General features: G+C 43.9%; 1 protein-coding gene across 4 annotated transcripts in view; it reads right to left on the reverse strand.

The window, feature by feature from the left end:
• Nucleotides 1–21,138, reverse strand: part of TUB (TUB bipartite transcription factor) — a 145,687-nt gene extending 124,549 nt beyond the window's left edge. For 3 of the 4 annotated variants that reach the window (XM_088058235.1, XM_088058236.1, XM_088058234.1), the window contains exon 1: nucleotides 20,924–21,138. In XM_088058235.1, the coding sequence (XP_087914361.1) occupies nucleotides 20,924–20,979 (56 nt within the window). In that variant the 5' untranslated portion in view covers nucleotides 20,980–21,138. The remainder of the gene's footprint in view (nucleotides 1–20,923) is intronic. The other variant, XM_014257889.2, reaches the window with a different exon arrangement.
• Between the last annotated feature and the right edge of the window lie 1,751 nt (nucleotides 21,139–22,889).

Consider the following 22,889-nt stretch of genomic DNA (forward strand, 5'->3'; position numbering starts at 1 on the left):
ACCCAGAAAATCACAATTCTCATTACATCTCTAGAAAACAATACAGAGAAGGAGAAGGTAAATAAAGCCGTCAAGCAATGAAGTGAAACTGGGAATATCAATTCCAGAATGTAAATAATAATGGCTGCTATGATTGCAATGACAAACGTTATCCTAATCCTTAGTATAGTATACAGCATACAGAGTATTTGTTAAATATTTGAGCCAAAATAGCTCCCTCACTCATTTAATGCCAGCAGCAAGTGAGTTTGGATTTGTCTGCATGCTAAGCATCAGGCAGCATGCTGATAACATACCTGCCCTGCCATGCTTGCAGAATTCCTGCACAAGCCACAGTGATATTTTAAAAACCTTTGTGCTCGGCTTCTTCAGCTGCCCTTCATGAGAAGTCTGGAAATGCTGTGTGAGCTTCACGGTTCACAGAAACAGATGGAGATGTTTACAGATACAAAAACCTCTTCAAAAGGCAAATGGCTGTAAAGCTGCTGAATAAATCTTGTTTATAGTTACAATTAAATGCTGCCATAAATGATTATTTCTCACTGAGATTTTTTTTAAGAAGTGATACCCAGGTGGTTCTGTCATTTTTGTTCAGAAGTCTAAAGCAAATCTGCACAAAATGCTTCCTCATGCCCAGAGGAATAAACAATCTTCTTCCACAGACTTCAGCTCAGTGGAATGAGCCAAACCATTTCCTTTTTCACTTTCTGTTTTGAAAAATCCAGCATTTGTTGATGTTCAGTGCACACACTGTTCCAAGACCCCTGTGTTACACTTCCAGGTCTTTGCTGAAATCCAATGCTGAGCACAGCTACTGCAGCAGGGGAAGGTTTACCATGGGACTGCAACAGGGGAAGAAATTCCTAAAATAGCAAGGGGAGCCTGAACCTTCTGAGCTCAACCAAACTTCTAAAAGATGCAAGCTGGTGCCGCCTAGATGTCTGAAAAGTGCCAGATCCTGTGTGTCTGTGGGTGCAGGTCCTGAGCTGTTCCCTGCACTTTACTCACACATTCCCAGCCCCAAGTGGATTTTACCATTCTCCCTCGTCTCTTCCAATATTAATTGTATCACTCCTCTGCACCTATTTAATGACAAAATAAACATTGCACTGTAGAAAAAAAAAGGAGACTCCCCCCCCACCCCTTGCTTTCCTTTCAGATCCCATGAATCCTCTTGTAGTACAGCAGGAAACTACAGCTGGGATGGGGTCCTGTGCCACAACAGGCTACATTTTCCTGATAAAGAAATCAGCAACACATTTGAGAAGGTCTGTTGTAGAATCTTTTCCTAGAGTAAAAAATGAATTTGGTGTCTCTGAAAAGCAGAATCAAAATCTTTCTCAGCATCTCAGGCACAACACATTCCTAGGAATGCCCTCCAAAATTTCAGTAGATGTGACTAAAAAGGGATTATTATTTTTCCCCCCTAAATGTGGCTAAGCATCAATTAAAATAGCCAATATATTTTAAGTCTTTAAGTCTGCAGCTAATAGTACATTCATATAAAGGGTTTACACACATCAGTGATCTTCATTTTTAATTTTCTTTGATATGCCTTGGATATATGGTTAAAATATAAGCTGAGAAGGAAAGAAAACTATATGAGATGGAATCCACTGGGAAAAATTTGTTATTGCAGAATTTTCAAATTATTGTTTGTTTGGGTTTTTTTTGCTAAGAACTCATTCTAATGAAGAATTGAGAACACTAAATTTAAAGTGCCAAAATGTGCTGTTTCAAGCAGCAGTGATTCATTTTGACTTGCTTCCTATATTCCATAGAAATCAAAACAACATGTTTTGACAGCATTCTGTCAAGATTATTAGCAGTAACTAATCAATTCCCACAAAACATTTCAATTTCAGCAGGAAACTAGAACTGCCAAGATTGTTGATGGCTCTGGTAGAAGCACAGCAGCAAAACCTGTTCCGCCTCAGAGGTCTCAGGTAACAATTTCTACAGGTTTATATGGAATATACCTCATCTGTCTGCATCGAGACATTTGTTACAGGGGTTAGTTGTGGTCACATTTTATTTGCCACATCCCTGGAAGCATTCAAGGCCAGGTTGAACAGGGCTCTGAGCAACCTGATCTGGTTCAAGATATCCCTGCTCATCGCAGCAGGCTTGAATAAGATAAGCTAGACTTTAAAGGTCCCTTCCAACCCAAACTGTTCTATGATTTTATTATTCTATTCCCAACAACTATAATTTTCTCCATTTCTATGACTATCTTTTCAAGCTCATACTACAGTGTCTATCTGGCCACAAAGATTTTCAGCACAATTGCAGAAGACAGATATCTGGCATAAATTTGGAGAGATCACTTCATATTTAGCGGGACAAAGCGTCATGGAAGCTTAGAAGTTTCACTCAGTAGGTAGTGCCAGTTCTGAAAAGAGATATTTTTTTTATTTCTACTGATGCTTACAAGTGGCAGAAGTAAAAAGCTGAGGCCCTGGAGATGGAGCAGACCCAGGGAGGAAGCTGTGTTTAAACCTCCACAAGAGGATGCTGGATGTGGTTTTTTGGCTCTTTTACCCATATTCCTGTATTTTGCTCCTTACCCTGGTGGCTTTACCTGCATTCTCTGCCCAGCATCTCTGTTTTATACCATCACCCCATGAATTCCCTCATACAGACCCTCTGCAGTTCCCACAGCTGCACCCTCACAGGTAGAGCACAAGTCTAGAAAAAGACACCCTCAGAACAGCCACAGACTCGGGAGACAGCAGTAATATTTTTCTATGACTTACACAAATTCCTGAAACTTCATCAGTTCAGCACATTGCTACATAGTGTAAAACCAGAATTGCCAAAGCTCAGTATATACACACACAGACACACACATTCACTGTGAATTTTCCAGGTTCAATACTCCTGGTTCATGCTGTTTTGCAGCTGCCCATCTGTGCACTGGAAAGCACCTGCAGTGAAACTCTCATGTCAGAGCTAATTTCACGTGATTCTGAGTGAGCAACTTTGCCACTACTGTGTTAGAAGCAGCTAGGCTATTTGTAACTTTTATGAATATGTGTGCATCAAAGAACAAGAAAATCTCTTTGTGTCCTCTGTCATCTTCCTTTATACCAGGGTGGCCCCAGGACTGGGACGTGCCATCAAGCAGTGTGCAGAGTGCATCTACACTGAAAGGCCAGAAACTGCATTTGCTCCGTCTTCTTTTTGAGAGCTCTGCTGGCAATCCTAGAAAAGCTTGGGTTGGAAGGGAATTTAAAATCATCTAGTTCCAAGCCCCTGGCATGGGCAGGCAAGTTTACTCAAAGCCCCATTCAACCTGGCCTTGAACACTTCCATGGATGGGGCAGCCTAAACTTCTCTGGGCAACTTGTGCCAGAGCCTCAGCACCCCCACAGCAAAGAATTTCTTCCTGATATCCAATCTAAGTCTCTCCTCTTTTAGTTTAAAACCATTCCCTCTTTTTCTATCACTTACCAACCCATGTAAAACATCTCTCTCCCTCTTTTTTATAATCCTCAAGCACATGGAAGCACAGTCATGAGTCAGGCCCCGCTGCTGGCAAACCGTCTCCCTTGTCTGTGCTGGACCTTATAAAAGGCTGCTCTGCCCAGCACAGAAATTTTAACAGATGGGAAAGACTTTGACATTTTATATCGTTTAGTGATATACCAGACATCTGCAGGGCACAAGAGGGCACCTGGTGTTTCCACTCCACCTTCTGCATCCTTCTGAGGGGATCTGGAGTCCCTGCCCAGGAGTCAGATCTGCCCCCTCCTCCCTGTGCTGTGGAGGAGGCAGCAGCTCTCCACTGTAGTAAATCATCTGTCAGCCCTTGTTGATGCCACACTCCCCTTCATGCCCTCGGGCTGCATCTTTACAGAACACACCTGTAAAAGTTAAGGTTTAGGAGAGCCCCAGGTGTTGATGAGGCCACCCTTGGAGAGCTCACACTGTTAAGATTCTGGTTTTTAACTCATGGTTTCCCAGCTGAAGGCAGTTGCCTAGACAACAGGTCTGATTCAGCAGCAGTGAATTGTCAGGGCAACAATCTCTGGCCATACCTGGGACGTGCTAAACAGCACAACCAGCCAGCAGACATGGAAGGCCACACCCAAAAAATTGCAAGTTAAAAGGGTAAAATCTTCTGCTAGGTATGTGGAAAGCCAGAGTGACTTTGCACTTGCCCACCTCAAAAAGCTGAGTACAGTTACTCCACACAGAGAAAGAAAAATATTTTTAATAATTTGGCAAAAGAAATAACCCTGTCTCAGCATGATAGGAATCCACAGAACATGACTGTGTACAGCCCTTCCATGGTTTGCACACAGCATCCTCTGTTTACACTGTCACCATCTTTTGGGGGATATCACTGATGTAATGTGGGAGGAATTTCACTGTGTTGCTCACATAGAATTTACACTCCATTTCCTGATGGAGCAAGGCACTTGTGTTTCTTTCCAATTTTAAACATTTCTTGCACTGTGTTTTCTTTTAGAATATTTGCACTTTTAGAAAATGCATGCCCAAAATGTATTGAAGGATCAGTGAGGAGAGGGAAGGAAAATCACAGTAGTATATAGACATTTTTTATTTAAACTAATTTATAGGCCCTTGAAAATATTTGAACTTTTTCCCCTCCAAATTTAGCCAGTCTTATGAGATATTAATTATTCATTTCCCCAATGTATTTCAAGCAGTGCAATCATAATTAAATAAAATACCCATTTATTCTGCTTGACCATCTTTCTGCATTTTAAAGCATATTTTAACTGTTTTAAGGATGTGGATGATTTGGGTTGCAGCTGGGGTGAAGGCTTTTGGTTTATTCTGCTCTCTTACAAACACTGACAAATTTTGCTAAATTCCAGCATGACCCTGCTTAAAAGTGCCCTAAAGAAAAGTTATTTTGTTCTTTCATACAGATATATCCTGCTCCAATGGAGATTTTGGATTAAAATTTTCTTATTTGTTGAGGGACTGCACAAACACACTGAAGTTTCTGGTGTTTAAGCCTCTGTATTTTTAGTGTGAGCAAGGGGCTGGATTGTGAAACATTTTCCTATGGAATTAGAAAATGCTCATTCTAGCTTAGTCACATGCTAGCTTAGCTTCACTTGCCACAATTTTTCTTATCGCCCATCATTATTTGGGTGTAGGGGCCCAGTTTAAGTCACTTTTAATTGCCCTGAAGTCGATTACAAGTCAACCAGGAGGGCTGTCAGGGCTCAGTCATTCCTTTACAAGGAGTTGGGGATCCTTAATGAATAATGAATAATTTCCCTGTCTATTTTGTTGTCCAGTGGGGTACAAGACCCAGCTAAACACAGCAAGATGTCTCACCAACCAACCTCAGGCTGCACAGGCCTCCAAGCACAGCCTCAGCCACATCACTTGTCCTGCGTGTCACAGACCAGAGGAACTCTTCTGTTTGCAATTCTCATGAGGGCTTGTGCCTATTTTCATATTTCTCCTTTCCAACCTGTGTGTGCAAGTATCAGGCTTATCTTTTCTTTGTCAGAGGATCAGGAATGACACAGGGATGAAGAGCTGCATGCAGCATTTTCAGGAGACCAAGGGATTTCAGTGCTTTTTTAATCAGACTGGGATTTTTTCAGCCTTTAGCTAAAGTGTTACCGATTTCCTACACGTTTAAAATTCTAGATCTCTTGTTAATTTAGGTTTTGGAGTTGTTTTTTTTTTAATCCTAAATATGCTTTTTATATTAAGAATTACAAAGACTGATCAACTAAGCTCACTCACAGTATACCAGTGAAAATTTGAAAAATATACCTGGATTTGTTTAGTAGACTGATGTTCTGCCTAAATCACAGGTCAATAATAATCTAATTGGGAAATTTGTCATAAAATATAAGACCAATACTTGCAAACTTGTTTACTCAACCATGGTTTAAAAAAGTGAACTCAAGTGACCTGGTTTTAAAGTCAACTCACTTGAAAAATCAAGCATCTGAAAAATAAGCGACATATCTCCCAGATGAAGCAATTACCTAATTAGTGACAGTAAAGCAGTGAGCATCTCCTCCAGTTGCTGTTAAACACCAAAGAGGGTGTTATTGTGTATACCTGGCAGCTCTAGGTGACTTGAGAGACATATTTATGATAAAAGATAACTGCTAATAACAGAAGCCATTCCACACAGGACAGACTAGGAGCTAAAAAATATTTCAGAAGCATCTCAGTGATTTTGTGATTATAAAAGGCCACCAAGCCTTCAATACAATGTCATGTTCCTTCTGTCTGCTTCAAGTTTTCTGCCTTTTGCATCTACAAAATCAAAAGGGTTTACAAGATGAATGTGAGTTATCCTCCACCTCTTTCAATGACTTAGTAACGAACAACTTTAATACAGCCAGTGCTGAACTGGAGTTCAAGGACCATTTCTTGGAAATCTGAAATACACTGAAACCTTAACAAAGAAAATGGTATTCTATTAAATCTGCACCCTGTGGAGGGCTAATTAAAATCCTCTGTTGGGTCATAGATAATAAAGTGGTAATAAACCCATGAAAAATTGTTGGTTTATCTATTTTATCTGTCTAGCTCTTTAGTGCATGGTGTAGGAAAGGAGTGGTATTTTACCAACATCAGTCAGCCAAATCTGATGTGGTTACACACAGTAATAGGTGTATTAAGCTGCTTCTCCAAATCCCACCTGCAACTCACTGGAAACAAACCCCAACTTACACAACAACATTTTAAAAAGCATGTTTAAAAAAAACTGAGGTTTGTGCTGGGGCCACTGTGCCACATTAAGATGGAGAGCATCATCCACCTGCACTGCTGCTGCCCTGTGCTTTAAAATAAATCAATAAAAAATAAAGGAAAATATCCATGACCAAGACAACAGGCATAGCTCAAACTGAGGGAGGCAACCCAGTGTCCACCATCCCTCCCCCTGCCTTGCAGTTTAAATGGTGGAGATTTGCCTTGTTTTTACAGGAGAACCTACAGCTGGCTGGAAAGGACTGGATAGGGTTACTAAAACCATTGTCTGTTTTAGCAAGGGGGTTGAGCAGGCTCAGAATAAGTTAAATTATGTACACTTCTGCACCATTCTCACTTTTCAATGTGATAGTCTCAATTACAGATGACAGTTTCTATTATAGGAAAAAAAATGCACCGAGTGAGAAAAAAAAAAAAGTTTCTGGATCTGGCACGTCTCAGGAAGAAATCCCAGCCCCGTGTTAGCAGCTTCCTTATTCTTCTTTGGAAAGGCTTGACCTGTAGGGAGGGAGGAAAGCCTGCTCTGTCATTTATCTCTGTGACTTCCAGCTATCTTGTTTTTGGAGACAAACAATGCATCTGGAGGCCTCTGAAAAGCAGGAGCAGTGCACCACTGTGCTTTGGCATGACTGCATGAGTATGACATAGTCGGACAAAAAAGCCTTTTCATTCCCCCTCCTACAAGAGCCTCAGGGGATTCAGCTTCCTCTCAGTACCTCCTGCAATCTACATAAAGCTATTTTTTGCCACAGGGGCTCAGTGCTGAGTGACTGAACACTCTGGAGTAACACCTCTTCCTAACACTTATTCCTGGGAACCAAACAGCCACTCGGGGGCTTGTTCATCAAGCAAGCCCAAAATGGGGGAAAATTTGCAGGAGAACTGCCCAAGACTGGATTCCTCACAGCTCTCACAGCATCTGGAGGGCGAAGGATAATCCATTTTCTGCAGATATGTTTCCTAAGTTTCCAGGCAGCTCTGCCTCAAAGAGCGCTGAGCAACTTCAGCGATGCCCGTGATATGTCCCAGGAGCTGCCTGCCCTCTTATCCACCAACACTATTGTCAGGAGTCCAAAATTTGGGGGGTCAGGATCTGAAATTCAGGGTTCAAAAGCCCAAATTTGGAATTTGGGGTCAGCTGGACCCCAAAATTGGGGGTTGGGGGAGCTGGGATCCCAAATTTGGGGGCTCTGGGGGTGGCAGGAAATTGGAGGGACCAGAATCCCAAAATATGGCGTCAGAAGCCCAAAATTTGGGGTGTTTGGGATGTCCAGGACCCTACAAAACCACCCAATTTCGGGGTCCTGGGTGCTAAATTGGGTATTCAAGACACTAAATGCGAGGATATGGGGCGTGTGGACACCAAATTGGAGGGGGCGGAAATTTGGGGTCAGAACCCTAAAATTTGTGGGGTCAGGACCCAAAATTCAGGGTTCCAGAGCTCAAATTTGGGTGTTTGAGGGGTCCTGTACCCAAATTTTGGGGGTTTCAGGATGCAAACTCCAGGGAAGAGATCTCACCTCAAGATGAAAATGTTGTTTCTGGTGAGTGTCTTAAGCCAGCAAGTGTGCTTATTCCATTAATTAGAGCTCTGGAATTGATTTAATTAAAAATGGGAAGGAATTATTTCTTACAACACTGAGCAAGGCAGGTGAATAGGACACATTTTGGGCAGGTAGAGGGGAAAAAAGGAATGTGCATGCAGGATTTGAGGCAGGGGAGCTGCCTGAGCTTAGCACAGCTGAACTCAAGAGTAGGAATTGGGAGCATGTTTGGGAGGAAGATTCCCCCATTCCCTCTACCCTTTGGTAACAGGTATTTTGAGAGTAGGGGACAGGAAAGGCAGGACATCAACACCTCTGCCCATGTCATTTCCTGTACAGGGAATCACAGAGGAAATGGAAAGCACTGGGTTGGAAGTGACCTTAAAGATCATCTCGGTCTGACCCCGCTACCACAGGCAGAGGAAACCAGAGGAAACTCTAGACCAGGTTGCTCAGTGCCCCATCCAACCTGACCTTGAGCACTTCGAGGGATGAGGCATCCACGACTTCTTTGGTCAACCTCTGCCAGTGCCTCAGCACCTTCACACTAAAAATGTTCTTCCAAATATCCAATCTAAAACAACTCTCTTTCATTTTGAAACCATCCCCATTGTCCAGTCACTACATGGCCTTGTGAGAAGTCCCTCTCCATCTTCTTCCTTCAGGCACTGGAAGGCTGCAGTGAGGTGACCTGAAGCCTTCTCTTTTCCAGAGTGAACAATCCAAATTTTCTCAGCCTTTTCTGATAGAAGAGGTGCTGATTATCCCTCTGATTATCTTGGTGGCTTCCTCTGGACTCACCTCAGCAGGACCCTGTCCTCCCTGTGCTGGGACCCCAGAGCTGGGGCAGCACTGCAGGTGGATTTCAGCAGAGCAGAGCAGAGGGGCAGAACCCCCTCCCTGCCCTGCTGCCCATGGGGATCTGGATGCAGCCCAGGATCTGGACAATGTCTGGGATGCAAGTGCACATTTACACATTGCCAGGTCATGTCCAGCCTCTCATCCATCGTTATCCCCAAGTCCTTCTCAGCAGGGCTCCTCTCCATCTGCTCATCTGGGCTTTCCTGTGCTGCAGAGGTGCCTGGCTGCTCACCCACCACTGACCCTGCAAGGCTTCCAGCTCCGCAAAGCCGTGCTCCCACTGCACAACCACCACACTGTAATAACATTTCAGAATGTGATTTAATACCTCAAAATAGCAGCTCGTGTTTCTCTGGCCAAGTGTCAGATAATGCACTATCAAGACAGCACAGATTTAATACAGGAGGCAGTTGAATCCTTCATGAAACAGCTAAGGGAAGTGAAAAGCTGTGAAGATCCTCCCTCATTTTCTCTAGCCTTGTCCACTGCTAAGGTGAATCAAAAATAATGCCTATTTGGGTTTTTATATTATGGTCCATCACCAGGGATACAGTTTTACTGCAGTGAAACTGGAAAAAAAAAGACAAAACAGTAAAGTAGGGAAAAAAAAAATACAAAGGAGAAGATTTGAAAGAGATGGAAGTAAACAAACTGTCTTTCTAAACTTCCTGTATTGTTAAACGCACCTGTATTGTTTCCTGCACCAACACTTTTCCAGACCAAGGGACGAGAATATAGATTTGGTAAAACAAAAAAGCTCATCTAGAGGCAGTAAAAGTCTCCTAGAATGTCCAGGTGTCTGAAAAGCATCAAAGAAAAGGTGAAATTCCCAGTCACAGAACAGACAAAGTGGCAGAGCAAGGACCACTCTGGCAGCTCTCAGGGAGTGTCATGGAGTGAACTTCACTCTAAACATCTAATTCTAGAGACTTTCCCTCTTCCAACATCCAATAAAGAACATCCCTCCTACACACAGGTGAGCAAAAGATGGAGGGTGGCTGGTTGATGTCAGCAATCCAATTCCCTAAGACATGCTGGATAACACTTCTAGTTTGCTCAGCCATGTTCTGTGTCTTCTATTACAGATTATTTTTCTTTTTACATCCATAGACTGGAGCCCATCTGGGGCCAGGGCAGAGAGCACAAGGCTGCTGTTAAATGTCAGCCCAAAAGTCTGTAACCAAAACAAAGCTGAACTCAAATTTAAACAATCAGTACCTCTACAGTGAGACCTTCCCCTGGTACCTGTGCTCTTTTTCTTTCATTTAGCAAAGCTTTGTGCACAGCATCCAGGCAAGGGTGAATTTTAAGTCAGACTAATAAGCATTTAAGAAGAGTCACCCCATATCACAGACAGCACGATCTGAGCATATATTGGAATAGTTCATTGCACAGGGATGGGGTGTCCAAAACCCTCAAAAAATTATAAAACTGCTGTACTTTATGCCCAGAAAAAACTTGACAGTGCCCAAGTTATAATGGTGCATAAGTTATGGTTTATAGACCTCTGGTAACTTATGCATGAAAAAAGTTGACAGTACTTGTGGACACAATTCATGTATCATTAGGAAACTTTTTGCATAATTTCTTCACCACATTAAAAGACTCAATCTGAGATATTTCAGAAAAGGATCATTAAAGGGCTCTAGTATTGTTCTCTGCTAAATAATCTGTTTTATTACTCCCTCTCTCCATACCTATTCTTATCCAAGTCATCTACCCTGACTTGCCAACTACCTACACAAGAGTGGTGAAGAGAAACTTAATTAAAAAAAAAAAAGAAAAAGATTATATTTCCAGCATTGACATTGAAATGTTCATGCTTCATTTACTGTACACAGAATTCAGAATTTTTGTACAGCTGCACTGTGACTGAGATGGCATCAAAAAGCTAAACTTGGACATTACAACTGCAGAAAAAAAGCAGTTGTTGGTAAAGAAGCCAGAATTTCAAATACATTCAGAGCCTCACACCACTGCTGGAGCATCACACTGCTACTGGAGGCACAAGTACTTTTATGCTGCACAGTACATCCGAAGAATATATGCATAAAAATACCAGCAGCTTCTCTTTGTGACAAAGTCTGGACCAAATAATCAGCCAGGAAGGTAAAGGATAAGATGCAAATGAATATTCTTTGCAATGTTGTTCTTGGCATGATTCATAAGAGACACAGGAAAGGGATTTAGGCACATACTTCATAGGCTAGAGATGATCCCACAGCTCAACAGGGGCAAGGTGAAAGCAAAGAGAGATTTTTAACAGGAAGATAATTGTCAATGCCAAAAGAATCAGTTTGAGTCAAAGATAAATGCACAGCTTCCTCTATCAAGAGAGTTTAGCATCACACAAACTGCACTCGGCGTCACCCTGCACCCCCAATGCAGGGCTGTTCCCACAGCACAGCTTCCCCAGGCTGGCTGGGAATGCTCCATGGGATGGCCAGAGAAGCACTGCAGAACACTCACACTTGTTAATTAACAGTGAAAGCTTGCAGCTATACAAGTGCATTTTTGTGTACCGGGATGGGAACAGATCCTTGTCTCCCACCCTTAGAGCAAGGTTTCTTTTGACTCTTAACTCAGCATCTTATTGCTTTATGTTAACAAATCTACAGCTCAGCCAAAACAACAGGAAAACCTCACTGCAAGGGATAAGCAAAACAAATGCTTCTGCTTTTGCAGTTATTTTACTTGAATTACATTTTAAAACAACCTATTAGCCCATGCAGATTTCCCAGTGAATGAATCAAATGCAAATAATGTATCATAAAGACATTACAGTGAACAAAACAGAGTTTGATCACCACATTTGATTTTCAGTTTCCCTCCCAGGCACATTTGAGATGCCTGCAGTCCCAACCCACCCAGGAGGATGCCCAGTGGACAAATCCTGGCTTCACTTTTCCAGGAGCACAAGACAGGGGGTTTCCAGGGGCTGCAGACAGCAAGGCCTTTTGCCTTATTGGCAGCCAAGACCCGATGCCCAGGGGAGACAGTAAATATCAGGAAAATATCACCACCTTCCTTCCCAGTCTCAGAGGTAAAAAGCAGTGTATTTGCACTTAATGATGCCATATTTGAGATGATATATTTAATAATCCCTATAGTAGGACTGAAGCTCAGCTCCAGGAGCTCTGAAAATTGCAAACATAAATGGCTGTGGCTTAGCCTCAGCTCTCTTGCAAAGAGCAGCCCACCTGCACCCACTGCTGATGGGAGGAGTACACCTTCACCTAAGGTATAATTCAGACATCAAAAAAAAGCAGTATAGTATTGTGTGGTTGCTCATTATTTTTCATAAGAGAGAGCAGACAACACCTGTGTAATACAACTACCAAACACAAGTGGAGAATGGAAACAAAATCTCTGGATTTCAACAAATCTGTAACATTAATTGTCAGCTCTGATTTTAAACTAGTTCTTATTTTTTAGTTCAAAGCTCCTTTCCTTGCTATCTATACACCTGCATTCCAAGCACAAGTAAATTGCCTTGGATCTCAATACACTTATTGCTTCAGGAATCATTTCACATTTGCAAAAGGATGAATGAAAATAGCCCGGAGTCTGCTATGAACATCTTTGGCTGTAGTATCCAACATCCCATACTCCTGGAGCTAATCCTCTTAGTGTGATTAGCAGAAGAACAGAAGGGTTGTAAGAAGGGACTTAAGTGGACTTTGGCCTCAGCTAGGGTTCAAAGCCCAGGCTGGCTCCTCTGCTTCTTGCGTGAGTGGCCCACACTGAATTTCAAAATCCTTGCTAATTAAATACATGCAAGGGATTTCTAGGAAGGTGAGAAGAAAAATGAAGCGTGCCAGAGAGAAACAAAAGTGTATCTGGCACATGCTGAAGGTGAAAGGAGGAGTGAAATTTGAGGTGATGATGTGGGTAATGCAATTTCTGGGAAAATGCAGCAGGGTATCTGTGCACATCCAAGAACACAGGTGGGGAGAAAACACAGCAGGCAACATCACAGCTTCCAAGAGAAGGAGACACTTATCCATCAGTGTCTGGATTTTAGGCCTGCTGGAGGACAGAATGCCAAGGAAGGAAAGCTACTGCCAACACCTTGAAGTCTTCTGTTCACACAATACACTGGAGTCCTGCCCCAATCCCACTGATTCCCAGCTCCCTCTCAGCATTTACCTGTCACTCACTTGCACTGCTAGCAAAACAAGGCTATAAACTATCCACTATTTGGAAGGCTGCTTCTTTCTTCCCCTCCAGAAATCTGCACCCTGCAAGTTAGCTCCTCTGAGATTTACTCAGACACACCTAAATAAACCAAACCAAATCCACTGACCACATATGTCATTCTTGGTCACAGCACTGCCTCACATGTACATAAAAATCAGCTCATCTGCTCTACAGTGTTTAATAACGAACAGCTCCCACTTTCCCTACTGGCCACTCTCTTCATTTCCTGCTTTGGAATCATCTGCATCTTCCTACCAAAAAAATCTTTTCTGCTCTGAGTGCACAGTTTCATAATCCAGATGATAACTCCATTCTACCAGACCCTGTTACAAAGCCCAAGTTTCATTATTCTTCCTAAAACTAGCCAAATGATACTAAAGAGCAGAGCACTTTATTTCTTCCACTTAAAATTAATAGAAATATGATGGAGTGATAAACTAACTTTAAGAAGAAACTTCAGTTTCTGAAGTTCTGAAGTTTTTCAGAAACTGCCAATGCAGTTCTACTTCAATAGTACCGTGTTAAAAAGTGAGGGATGAAACAAAAACACAGTTATATTCTTAGAAACCAGAGCATTCTGCAGACAGGCAAAACAGTCTGTGTGGAGCCAGCCTCTCCTAGACTGAGTCTGACTGATAGCCCCTGCCCAGTCCCTCCAGACCTCTTCCTTACACAGCCTTCCTCAGAAAGCATTCTGGGAGCAGCTTTCAACAACCAAATTCCCTGGCTTTCGGTAGGATTTTAGGCTACAGCTCTGCAAGATAACCTGTGAGAGCATATTTAGAAAAGCCACAGTAAGGAATCGGCTTTGATACTCCAGGAGTCACAGCAGATGTTTGAGCAGGATTTTTCAAGCAGGATTTTCAAGTTGGAAAAGTTTCACTTTGAAAAATACGTTTTAAAGGATTTCCAGCAAACTCTGCAAAGACAAGAGTGAATCTAGGTGAGCTTGCACACAATTCCTCAATAACAGATCAACAGTTTAATATCAATGACATCAGTGCCTGGAGGGGCCATGGGGAGCTGTTCCACCCTCCATACAGTCCATTATGTTCACAGGCAGCAGAAATGCACAGCATGGAGGAGGAGGAGGGTGCTGGGGGTGCATGAAACAGTGAAACTTCAAAACAAAGTGGACTGTTTCCAAAACAGAGGAGCACTGCCTCTGGAATTACATCTAAGCATGATCTTGTCTCCCTGAGGACCCACAAATTGGTGGAGGAATTTGAACTCGCACATTTATCGGACAGGTAAGTAAGTAATAGGATGTTTGACACAGTGTGGCAGTTTGTCCCGGTAACAGGACGGTAACACACCACAGCACCTCAAGGATAAAAGGAATCAAACACACAACACAGAAAGCTCATAAAAATAAGGAAATAATATTGTTTTTTTTCAAGCAAGGTAACTTACCTGTCTGATCATCTATGTAGTATACTTCTAGAGATAAATTACAACTTAAGAATTTTGAAATTGATTTTGAGCTGATTTGTTGACAATTTGTTCTTCAAAGACCTGTACTCCTCTGGGAGCATCTTTGCTGTTGTACAAGCTCTTGGAATCTTCCCCTGTTCTTGACCTCAGCATTCAAGCATTTCAGATATATCCAAGCACTGGCTAACATCCCTCTTCTACAAATACAGGTGGCTGCTGGCTGAACTCAGCCTGGTTGTCTCAAGTAGACATCCCACTGTGTCAACAGCTGGGATGGCTCTTCTGTCCTGATGCATTTCAGAAGGGGAAAACCATCTCTGTTGGTGTTCAGCCATGAACATTATTCCCCAGATTTCCATCAGTAGTAGGCATTTACATATTGGAGAGAGAAAAGGTTTTATTTTTATGGTAATGCAGATCATGAACGATGTGGTTGGTTTTTCTTTAAGGTATAATCTAATGCTGAGAGCTGCAGTGAGAGCACGAAGAGTATCTGATAGCTCAGAGCTGCAGTGTTCTATCTTCCCTGCATTGTGCATGGATTCAGGCACAGCAGAGAGTGACAATTCTGTACTCCAGCCCTAGAGACGAAGCACTTAATGTGCCTTTTAGCCATGGTAACAAAAGGCATTCACACAGAGCGTGAGGTAAGACCACAGAGCAAGGAAAGAGAGAAGTGCCAATAAGAGACGCAGAGCAGCATTTCTTGTGGTACATCACATACCACTTCTTGTGTTCTATCACTCTTCACAGACAGTTTTGCTGGTTTCCTATTCCTCCTTCTGTCCCAAAGAAACGCTTCTTGTCCTTATGGTTCAAGAGACAACCTGAAGAAGTCAGGATTTAAGCACAAAGCTTTGCAGAGGCCTCGGAACTTTTACAGAGGTCTATAACCATACTGACAAAAGATTGTATATTTTGCATCAATTTTTATTGCAACCTAAGACTCAAGTGATTCTCTCCTTCTTACTGAAAATTCTTTTCTTATGTTCCCTGGATATATAACATTACTACGGATAAAGCAAAGACCAGCTGTAACAATGACTTTCCTTTAAAAACTTTCCCTTCACTCTCAGTACTGAGCTGCTGGCTGTGATTTTTACTGCTCCAAACACCAACCACAGAATCATTTATGTTGGAAATGACCATGGAGACCAAATCCAATCATTAAACCAACACTGCCAAGTCCACCACTAAACCATGTCCCCAAGTGTCACATCAACATGGCTTTTAAATATCTCCAGGGATGGAGACTCAGCCAGCTCCCTGGGCAGCCAGTTCCAGTACTTGCAACTCTTTCAGTGAAGAAATTCTTACATTTGTTACAATTGTCATACTGTACATGAGCCAAGTATGTTTAAATTATATTCTCAGGCTACTTTTGTTTAAGAAGCTTTAAAATTTCTTCTTCAAGGAAGCAGGAGCTGAAGTTTCCTCTCTCACATCTCTCTGCAAGGCTGTCATAAGTCTCTGGAGAATCCACACACTCCAAGGATGTGCTGCCAACCAACGCAAAACATTTGCCCTGAGCATGGGAGGATGAACTAACCTCAGGTCATTCCTAGTGCCTTAGCTTTAAGAAAAAAATGTCACTCCCAAACTCCAGCTTCTCCTATGTCATTGAAATTAAGATGCTTAATTATGAGAGAAAAACTAAGAGCCTAATTCCAGCAAACTAAATGCACAACACTGATAAACTTGTAAGGGTTTCTGTATCTGTTACAGGAATGTTTTATTCTGGCTTCTCTTGAGGGCTGGCTGATTCTACCTCTCCTCTTGTCCCATAGAACAACTTTCTCTTCTTGTCCTCCCAGGTCCTTTATCCAGTGATTACAACTTTAAAGGTACTTCATCCAGGAGGAAACACCTGAAGACACAAGAAGGCAGAGGAGAGAAGGGTGGTTTGGCTGCAAATAGAGAGGAGCTGCTCTTTGGTGTAGTTAAAGTGCACTCACTGCAGCAAACCTGCACATGCTTCAGGGTTTCACAGATGCTACTTCAAAGAAGAGAAGGAAAAAGAAAGTTTAATTTCTCTAAGACAACTTTTTTGGATGAAGTTTGGAGGACAGCCCCTATTTACTCATTGATGAAGGCATGTCCCAGAAAAATCAAAGCAGAGTCTAAAAAACTTCAAAAAAACAAAGCTCTAAGACTGAAACCCTCCAACACCATGACCCAGATGCACTGTCACAGCTTTTCAACACAAGCTAAAAAAAGGCAAAACCAGAAATAACAGCTTCAAAAGGAAGTAAAAAACAACACTGATATCCAGAACAGAACAAAGATACAGATCAATAGAAAAAAGTTTCAAGCTGTCTCCAATAGTTGAAACATCCTGAGAGTAGGTTTCCCAAAATACACTTCCAAATGCTGGTGGATAAAACCTCTATCACACACATTACATACTGTGGTAATTACTGAGGTTGGGATGGCTGGTTGGGAGGGCTAAAGCCCTCCAGCAAAGAGACAGAAAGTAAGTCTGGAGACAAAATAAAGAGAGAAAAGGGGGGAAAAACTATGTGTGTATTGGTGTCAGGAAGAGATGTGAGAAAGGAGGGATGACTTCATATCTGATATTTTGCTGTGGCTTTTGGTTCGTTGTTTTTTTGTAAGAAAAAATCTTTGATCATGCATAGGTATGATGCAATGGTTACCCATTCCTTCTGCAAAACTTCCTGTTGCTCCTGAAGAAATCCTTCTGGACTAGCCATGAGAGCTAAGCACAGACCACTGATTTGTGAAAAAACGTTGCAAAATCATGGAGAAACACTGATTCCTTTTACAGTTTTTCCAAATGTGGACTGCAGAGTCCCACTCTGCAGTACTTACCCATATATTTGTTTTCAAACAGGTCTTCTGTGCCCATGGATTGACTGAATTCTGCACACTGTCCTAAATTGTACTTCAATTGAATTAAACTGCATGAATGGTATCAGAGCTCCCTCAAGCCTTCACAAGCACCATTTTGACCTTCAGTGGTCAAATTTGGGTGGTGTTGTTGAGGTTTAAACATTTGACAATCACCAGGTCACCAGCTGCTGTGACCACTAGGAAGGACTCAAGTGTTCCAGCTCATGAGAATGGCTCCTCAGTCATTTTCACCTTCCTAACATATTAAAGATTCTTTGAGCTTTCATTTCCACCTGGGAATGATGACAAGCACTGGGTAAAACCTCCACTTGCCACCTCTATTTTCAGAGCACCAACACAAGGAGGTTTCAGGCATCTCCAAGAGCAAGAGCCTGCACGATTCCCAGAGAAAGCTGGGGGCAGGCAGCAAGAGTGCTGATGGGCACTAGCCCAGCTGCCAAAACCTGCACCAGCACTGAACACTGAAAGTTTGGGACAGAACAAGTTTCACTCTGCCCTGGAAGATGAGCATTTCTGCAGACCCAGGGACCATAGGCATGATGAGCAGGAAAAGAAACTGAACAGGAACTGAATATAAACTGTCCAATAAACAGCTTGTCACCAAGGGCAGAAGGTGAAAGAGAAGCTTTTTTTTTTTTTCTCTAGAAGCCATCTGAATCCAGAGCCCCTGAGTGTTTCTGGGATCATCAAAATATCCCCTGTTTTTCTTTAAATTGCTGCCTGTCCTGTGACCAGGGAATTACAATAGCACTAAAATGAGAGGAGGGCAAAGATGTGCACAAGATAAGGCCAGCTTTTTGGAGGCTGGTGTGGAAATGCCAAACATTCATTAAGATCATTAAGAGCCTTTTCCAGTTGCACCTGCTTCTTTTTCACACACACACTGGTCTAGGCTGGGAGAGGGAAGCTTCCCCTTGGTTAGGAGAGCAGCTGAGGGGGACTATGCTCAACAGGGCTCCCTCACATCAAGTTTCACAGTCAAGTGACTGGACTCACTCTTGGTTACACAAATTATCTGCAGGAACAACCTGTGGCTATCATGGCCAGCAAGCCTAAGGGAATACCACAATCACAGGACCAAATGCTGAGATATGCAACAAATGTCAAATAAACCCCATTAGAAAAATACCTGCAAGCTGTATACACATGTGCAGGCTGTTTAGAAGGGACACAGCAACTCCCCTCATTTCCAAGGGGAAAAATCCATGAATGCATCTTACAGAGTCCAAAGGCCAAACCCTCAGTTTCATTAGTTTAATTTCATATATTATGCCTGGTTTCTTTTTTAATTATGGATGCAGTTGTGTTTATGGGAGGCAGCAAACCTGCTCCACTGAGCCTGTCCCTCTATTCCTGCAGTGCTGATTCATGGATGCCAACACAAGAGGAGGTGTTCTTTTTCCCAAGAAAAAGATGTTTGCCTTCACACAGTGCTTAGCTGCTCACAGGGCTGCCCCACATGTCTCTGCCATGAAGCTGCTACCCCGAGAGCAGCTGGGACCTCTGTGGCCACTGGTGAGTGAGACTGAAGCTGGGACATGATCCAAAAGCATCCCAGCCACCAGGGTTTGGGATAAAAGAGAGTTAGTTCCTTCTTCTGCCAGGAACCTGGGCACAAGACAAGTATGGAAGGGCAGGCTCAGCCTGCGAGAGCAACTCTGCACTGGTTTTCAGAAGAAGACTGTGAGTAAAAGCCGTGATTCATTCCTCATCCTCACAGAACTGAAATGTGTGTGTGTGTGCTTATATAAATATATATGTATATTACACAGTTGGATTTATTAGGAAAAATCCCCAAATCTGAAAACTGGCCACCAAAAAACCAGCCTGGGCACTGAAATGTTGTATTTATCCCCCCAGATGATGTAGGAGAGCCAAGCAGGGTGGATACACAAGTGCAGAATGTTCCCAGGCGAAGGCTGATGAACACTCATCAGTGACTTCTCTGTTGGGGTCAGGAAGACTGAAAACCGGAGAAATAGACTGCAAGTAATAAATAAGGTTACATCATGATGTGATAACACCGGGAGAAAATCTCCAAGAGGAGTTTGTGTGAAATGTTTGGGTTGTTTACTGTAGGGTAAGAATATTGAAGCTGCTGTAAACTTGGGCTGCATGGGACAGACTGAGCTCTTCAGGGTCTCATTGCTGCTCTTTGAGGATGTGGCATCAGATGGAAAGGATCCTCTGCATGGGACAATGCATGAATAAAATCACAGCTTGTTGTATAACTCAGCTTTACATACACATAAACACATAACCATCTTTTTAAAAGAAGATATTGTTCCATTGGCACCACTGTATCCATATTTTTACTGCTGAGGCAGTGGGAATGCACCAAAAATGAGTGAAACTCTCTGGATGCACATATAAAACATACATACCCACGCATCCAGGGAGTGTGGGCAATGCTGAATACCTGGTTAAGCACTGATAAACACTTCCAAGGGCTATTTCTCCAGAATATCATGGTGGCTTGTGGTAGTGATTCAGCGAGATGCTAATACTGCTTATGCTTACCATTTCAGGTGTGACATTTACACAGACAAAACAAAACAACAAACAAACAAAAAAAAGTATGAAGTTTTTTTTTTTTTTTTAATCCAGGCTTGAAGAACCTGTCAATCACAGCCAAGAATCAAATAAAATCAAAACTAATGCTACAATAAACTTCTGTTTCTGGGAAGAGGAAAAGCACGCATACTGGTATGAAACACAGTGGTAATATTTCAACTGTCTCAATGAGACACCGAATCCAGCCGTCTCAGCTCTGTGGTACCCAAGCTGCACACACTGCTTACTTGGAAACATCACTCTAGCCACATCCTGGCTCCCTGCCACCTCCATTTCCCAAGCTTTAGTTTATATTTGTTGAAAGCTTTGAGCAGCAGCTCCTACAGACCACCTTCCAGAAGTCTGGGTGAGTGCTGAGGTGATCAGTGCATCCCAGAGCCCTGCTCAGAGGAGAGAGCCTGGGAAGCATTTGCATTCAGGGCTGGGAGCAGGTCCTGTCTGGCCACCCCAGGGTGAAACTCCCACCCTGGTTTCCAGACAAACGCCTGCTAAACATCATCAAACATTGCTGCTGGAGTTACTGGGAACACAGGGCGTCCCAAGACTGGAAAAGCAGCATCAGTAAAGGGTTTTGCTTCCCTAAAGAGGGCTTCCCCATCTCAGTTTATATAAACAGCATGATGGTTTTACAATACCAGGAAGGAAAAAAAGCAACGGAAAAAATAAAAAGAAAAAACAAGAAAAAAACCAACAAACCAGAACAAGACAGACGATACCTGTTGTAACTCCATCTACTGTAAGACATGTTCCTGTTGCTGCTGACACCATCCATCTCCGGCTCGGCTACAGCACTCCCGGCATGGCTCGGCTGCTGCGGGCAGGGCTGGCCAGTCACACACCTGCCCGCCCTGGGGATGGGGACAGCCGCCTCCGGCCTTGCCCGGCACCGCCGAAATTCAGCGCCCAGCAGCGGCTTCGCATCGAGCTCTGGATGCTCGGAGCGAACCACCGCCAGTGCCGGGGAGGGAGGAGGAGGAGGAGGGAGGGATGAAGAGAGGGGGAGGCTGCCGGGGTCCCCGCCGAGGGGGCTGGCTGCTCTAAGCCAGCCTGCGGACGCGCAGGTAACAAGCGGGAGCGCGGCTGCTAAGCCGCTTAAGGGATATTCGGCGGGGCTGCGCTGAGGAGCGCCGCGGCTTGTGCGCCTCCTGCTCCGCCACACGCGCCTTATTTATTTATTTATCCTGGTTGCCACAGAGACGGGTCCATTGCGCTGACATCAGCCGCCTCCCACCCAGCGCCGCTGCCCGGGTCTCGGCAGCCCGATCTCCCCGGCGCACACGGAGCCCATGGCGGCCCCCTCAGGGCCGCGGCCTGGCCGCTCACCTCCCGCTCCGCTCGCTGCAGCCCCCGCAGCTGGCTGGGCAGGGGCACTCCGAGTGCAGAGAGAACTGGGAGCTTTGCGCTCCCAATTTCAGTCGCACAGCACGGTCCCAGTTCACCCCGGGGCAGGGATGGGAGAGCCCCCTCCAGCCTCGACGTGGCTCTTCCTGAGCCGGGTGCCGGACCGAAGGCCAAACCACCCTCATGGCTCCTGCGCACACGTCCCCGGTGGGGCCGGCAGTGCCCAGGGCCTGTGCCTAGCACCTGCAGGGCTCCGTTTCCCACTCCTGAAAGCTGCAGAAGCCTGTGGTGCTCCCGGGTACCCAGCAGCTGCCCTGTGGTTGGGAATCGGGTCTTGCTTCCCAGTGTCACACGATTGCGAGCCTTGGCTGCTGAGGAGCGTGGCTGTGCAGTGTCAGGCACAGAGACAGCAGGACCTGACCCCAGCTCCTGCAACACCACAGCACATGGGGCTGCCCAGAGCACCTGACCATGCCTAGGCCGAGGCAGATGCTACCAGAAGCGGTGCCAGGTCAGCACAGTCAGCCCCCAGGGCAATGCAGGATAGCTACAGAGTCACAGAAACGTGGGGGACTGCTCTCAAACCTTCCCCAGACAGTCCCAACTCTTTGGCCTGCACTAGTTATCTTCTGTCTCCTTCTTTCGCTGCTTGGTCAGCCAGGTGCCCAGCCCTGCTCTTACGTGTAAGATCTCAGATGAGAAATGTATAAAAATCCCAAGGATACATAAATAAGGACTGGAAGGGACTTGGGTCAATCAGGCATAGTCAGTCATCTCACAGACCACTCTATCTGATGAGGGTTTCAAGCTGAAGTTCCCAGAGGCTGCTAGTAAAGAGCTCCTAGAACTCCAGCTAGTAAAGAGCACCTAGGGCTCCAGAAAGCAGCTGAAAGTCCTGGAGTTCCACCCTGCTGACAGAGACTTCCCATTCCTAATCTCAAAGGTATTCATGGACATCAGTTAGCCAGTTGTTCTTGCACCATTCAGTTCCTTTAGTTCAAGTAAATGAATGCCTGTCATCACTCTTTAAATTTCCAGTCTTTATTTTTGAAGAGTGAATAGACCAAACCCTCAATCCCTTTACATCAGGACAGGCAGAACAACCCCAAGAGCTTTTTCCATCTACCAGTTTTAACCCAAAGCAAACCCTTCCTGATTACAGGTGGTATTTGGCCATTCTTCTTTCAAACAGGGAACACATCAAACAGGGTGCCTTGCAATGGCAGTTAAAATGCCCAGACCTGAGCCCTGCTCCTTGTAACTGCATATAACCTATTGTTGATGTGACATATAGACAGTGCATTCCCATTTATCTCATTTATAATCCACGTCGAGTGACCT

This window comes from Pseudopodoces humilis, chromosome 7, assembly GCF_049639895.1.
Source record: "Pseudopodoces humilis isolate 2021_Gansu_Grassland_sample_001 chromosome 7, ASM4963989v1, whole genome shotgun sequence".
Taxonomy (NCBI): Eukaryota; Metazoa; Chordata; class Aves; order Passeriformes; family Paridae; genus Pseudopodoces; species Pseudopodoces humilis.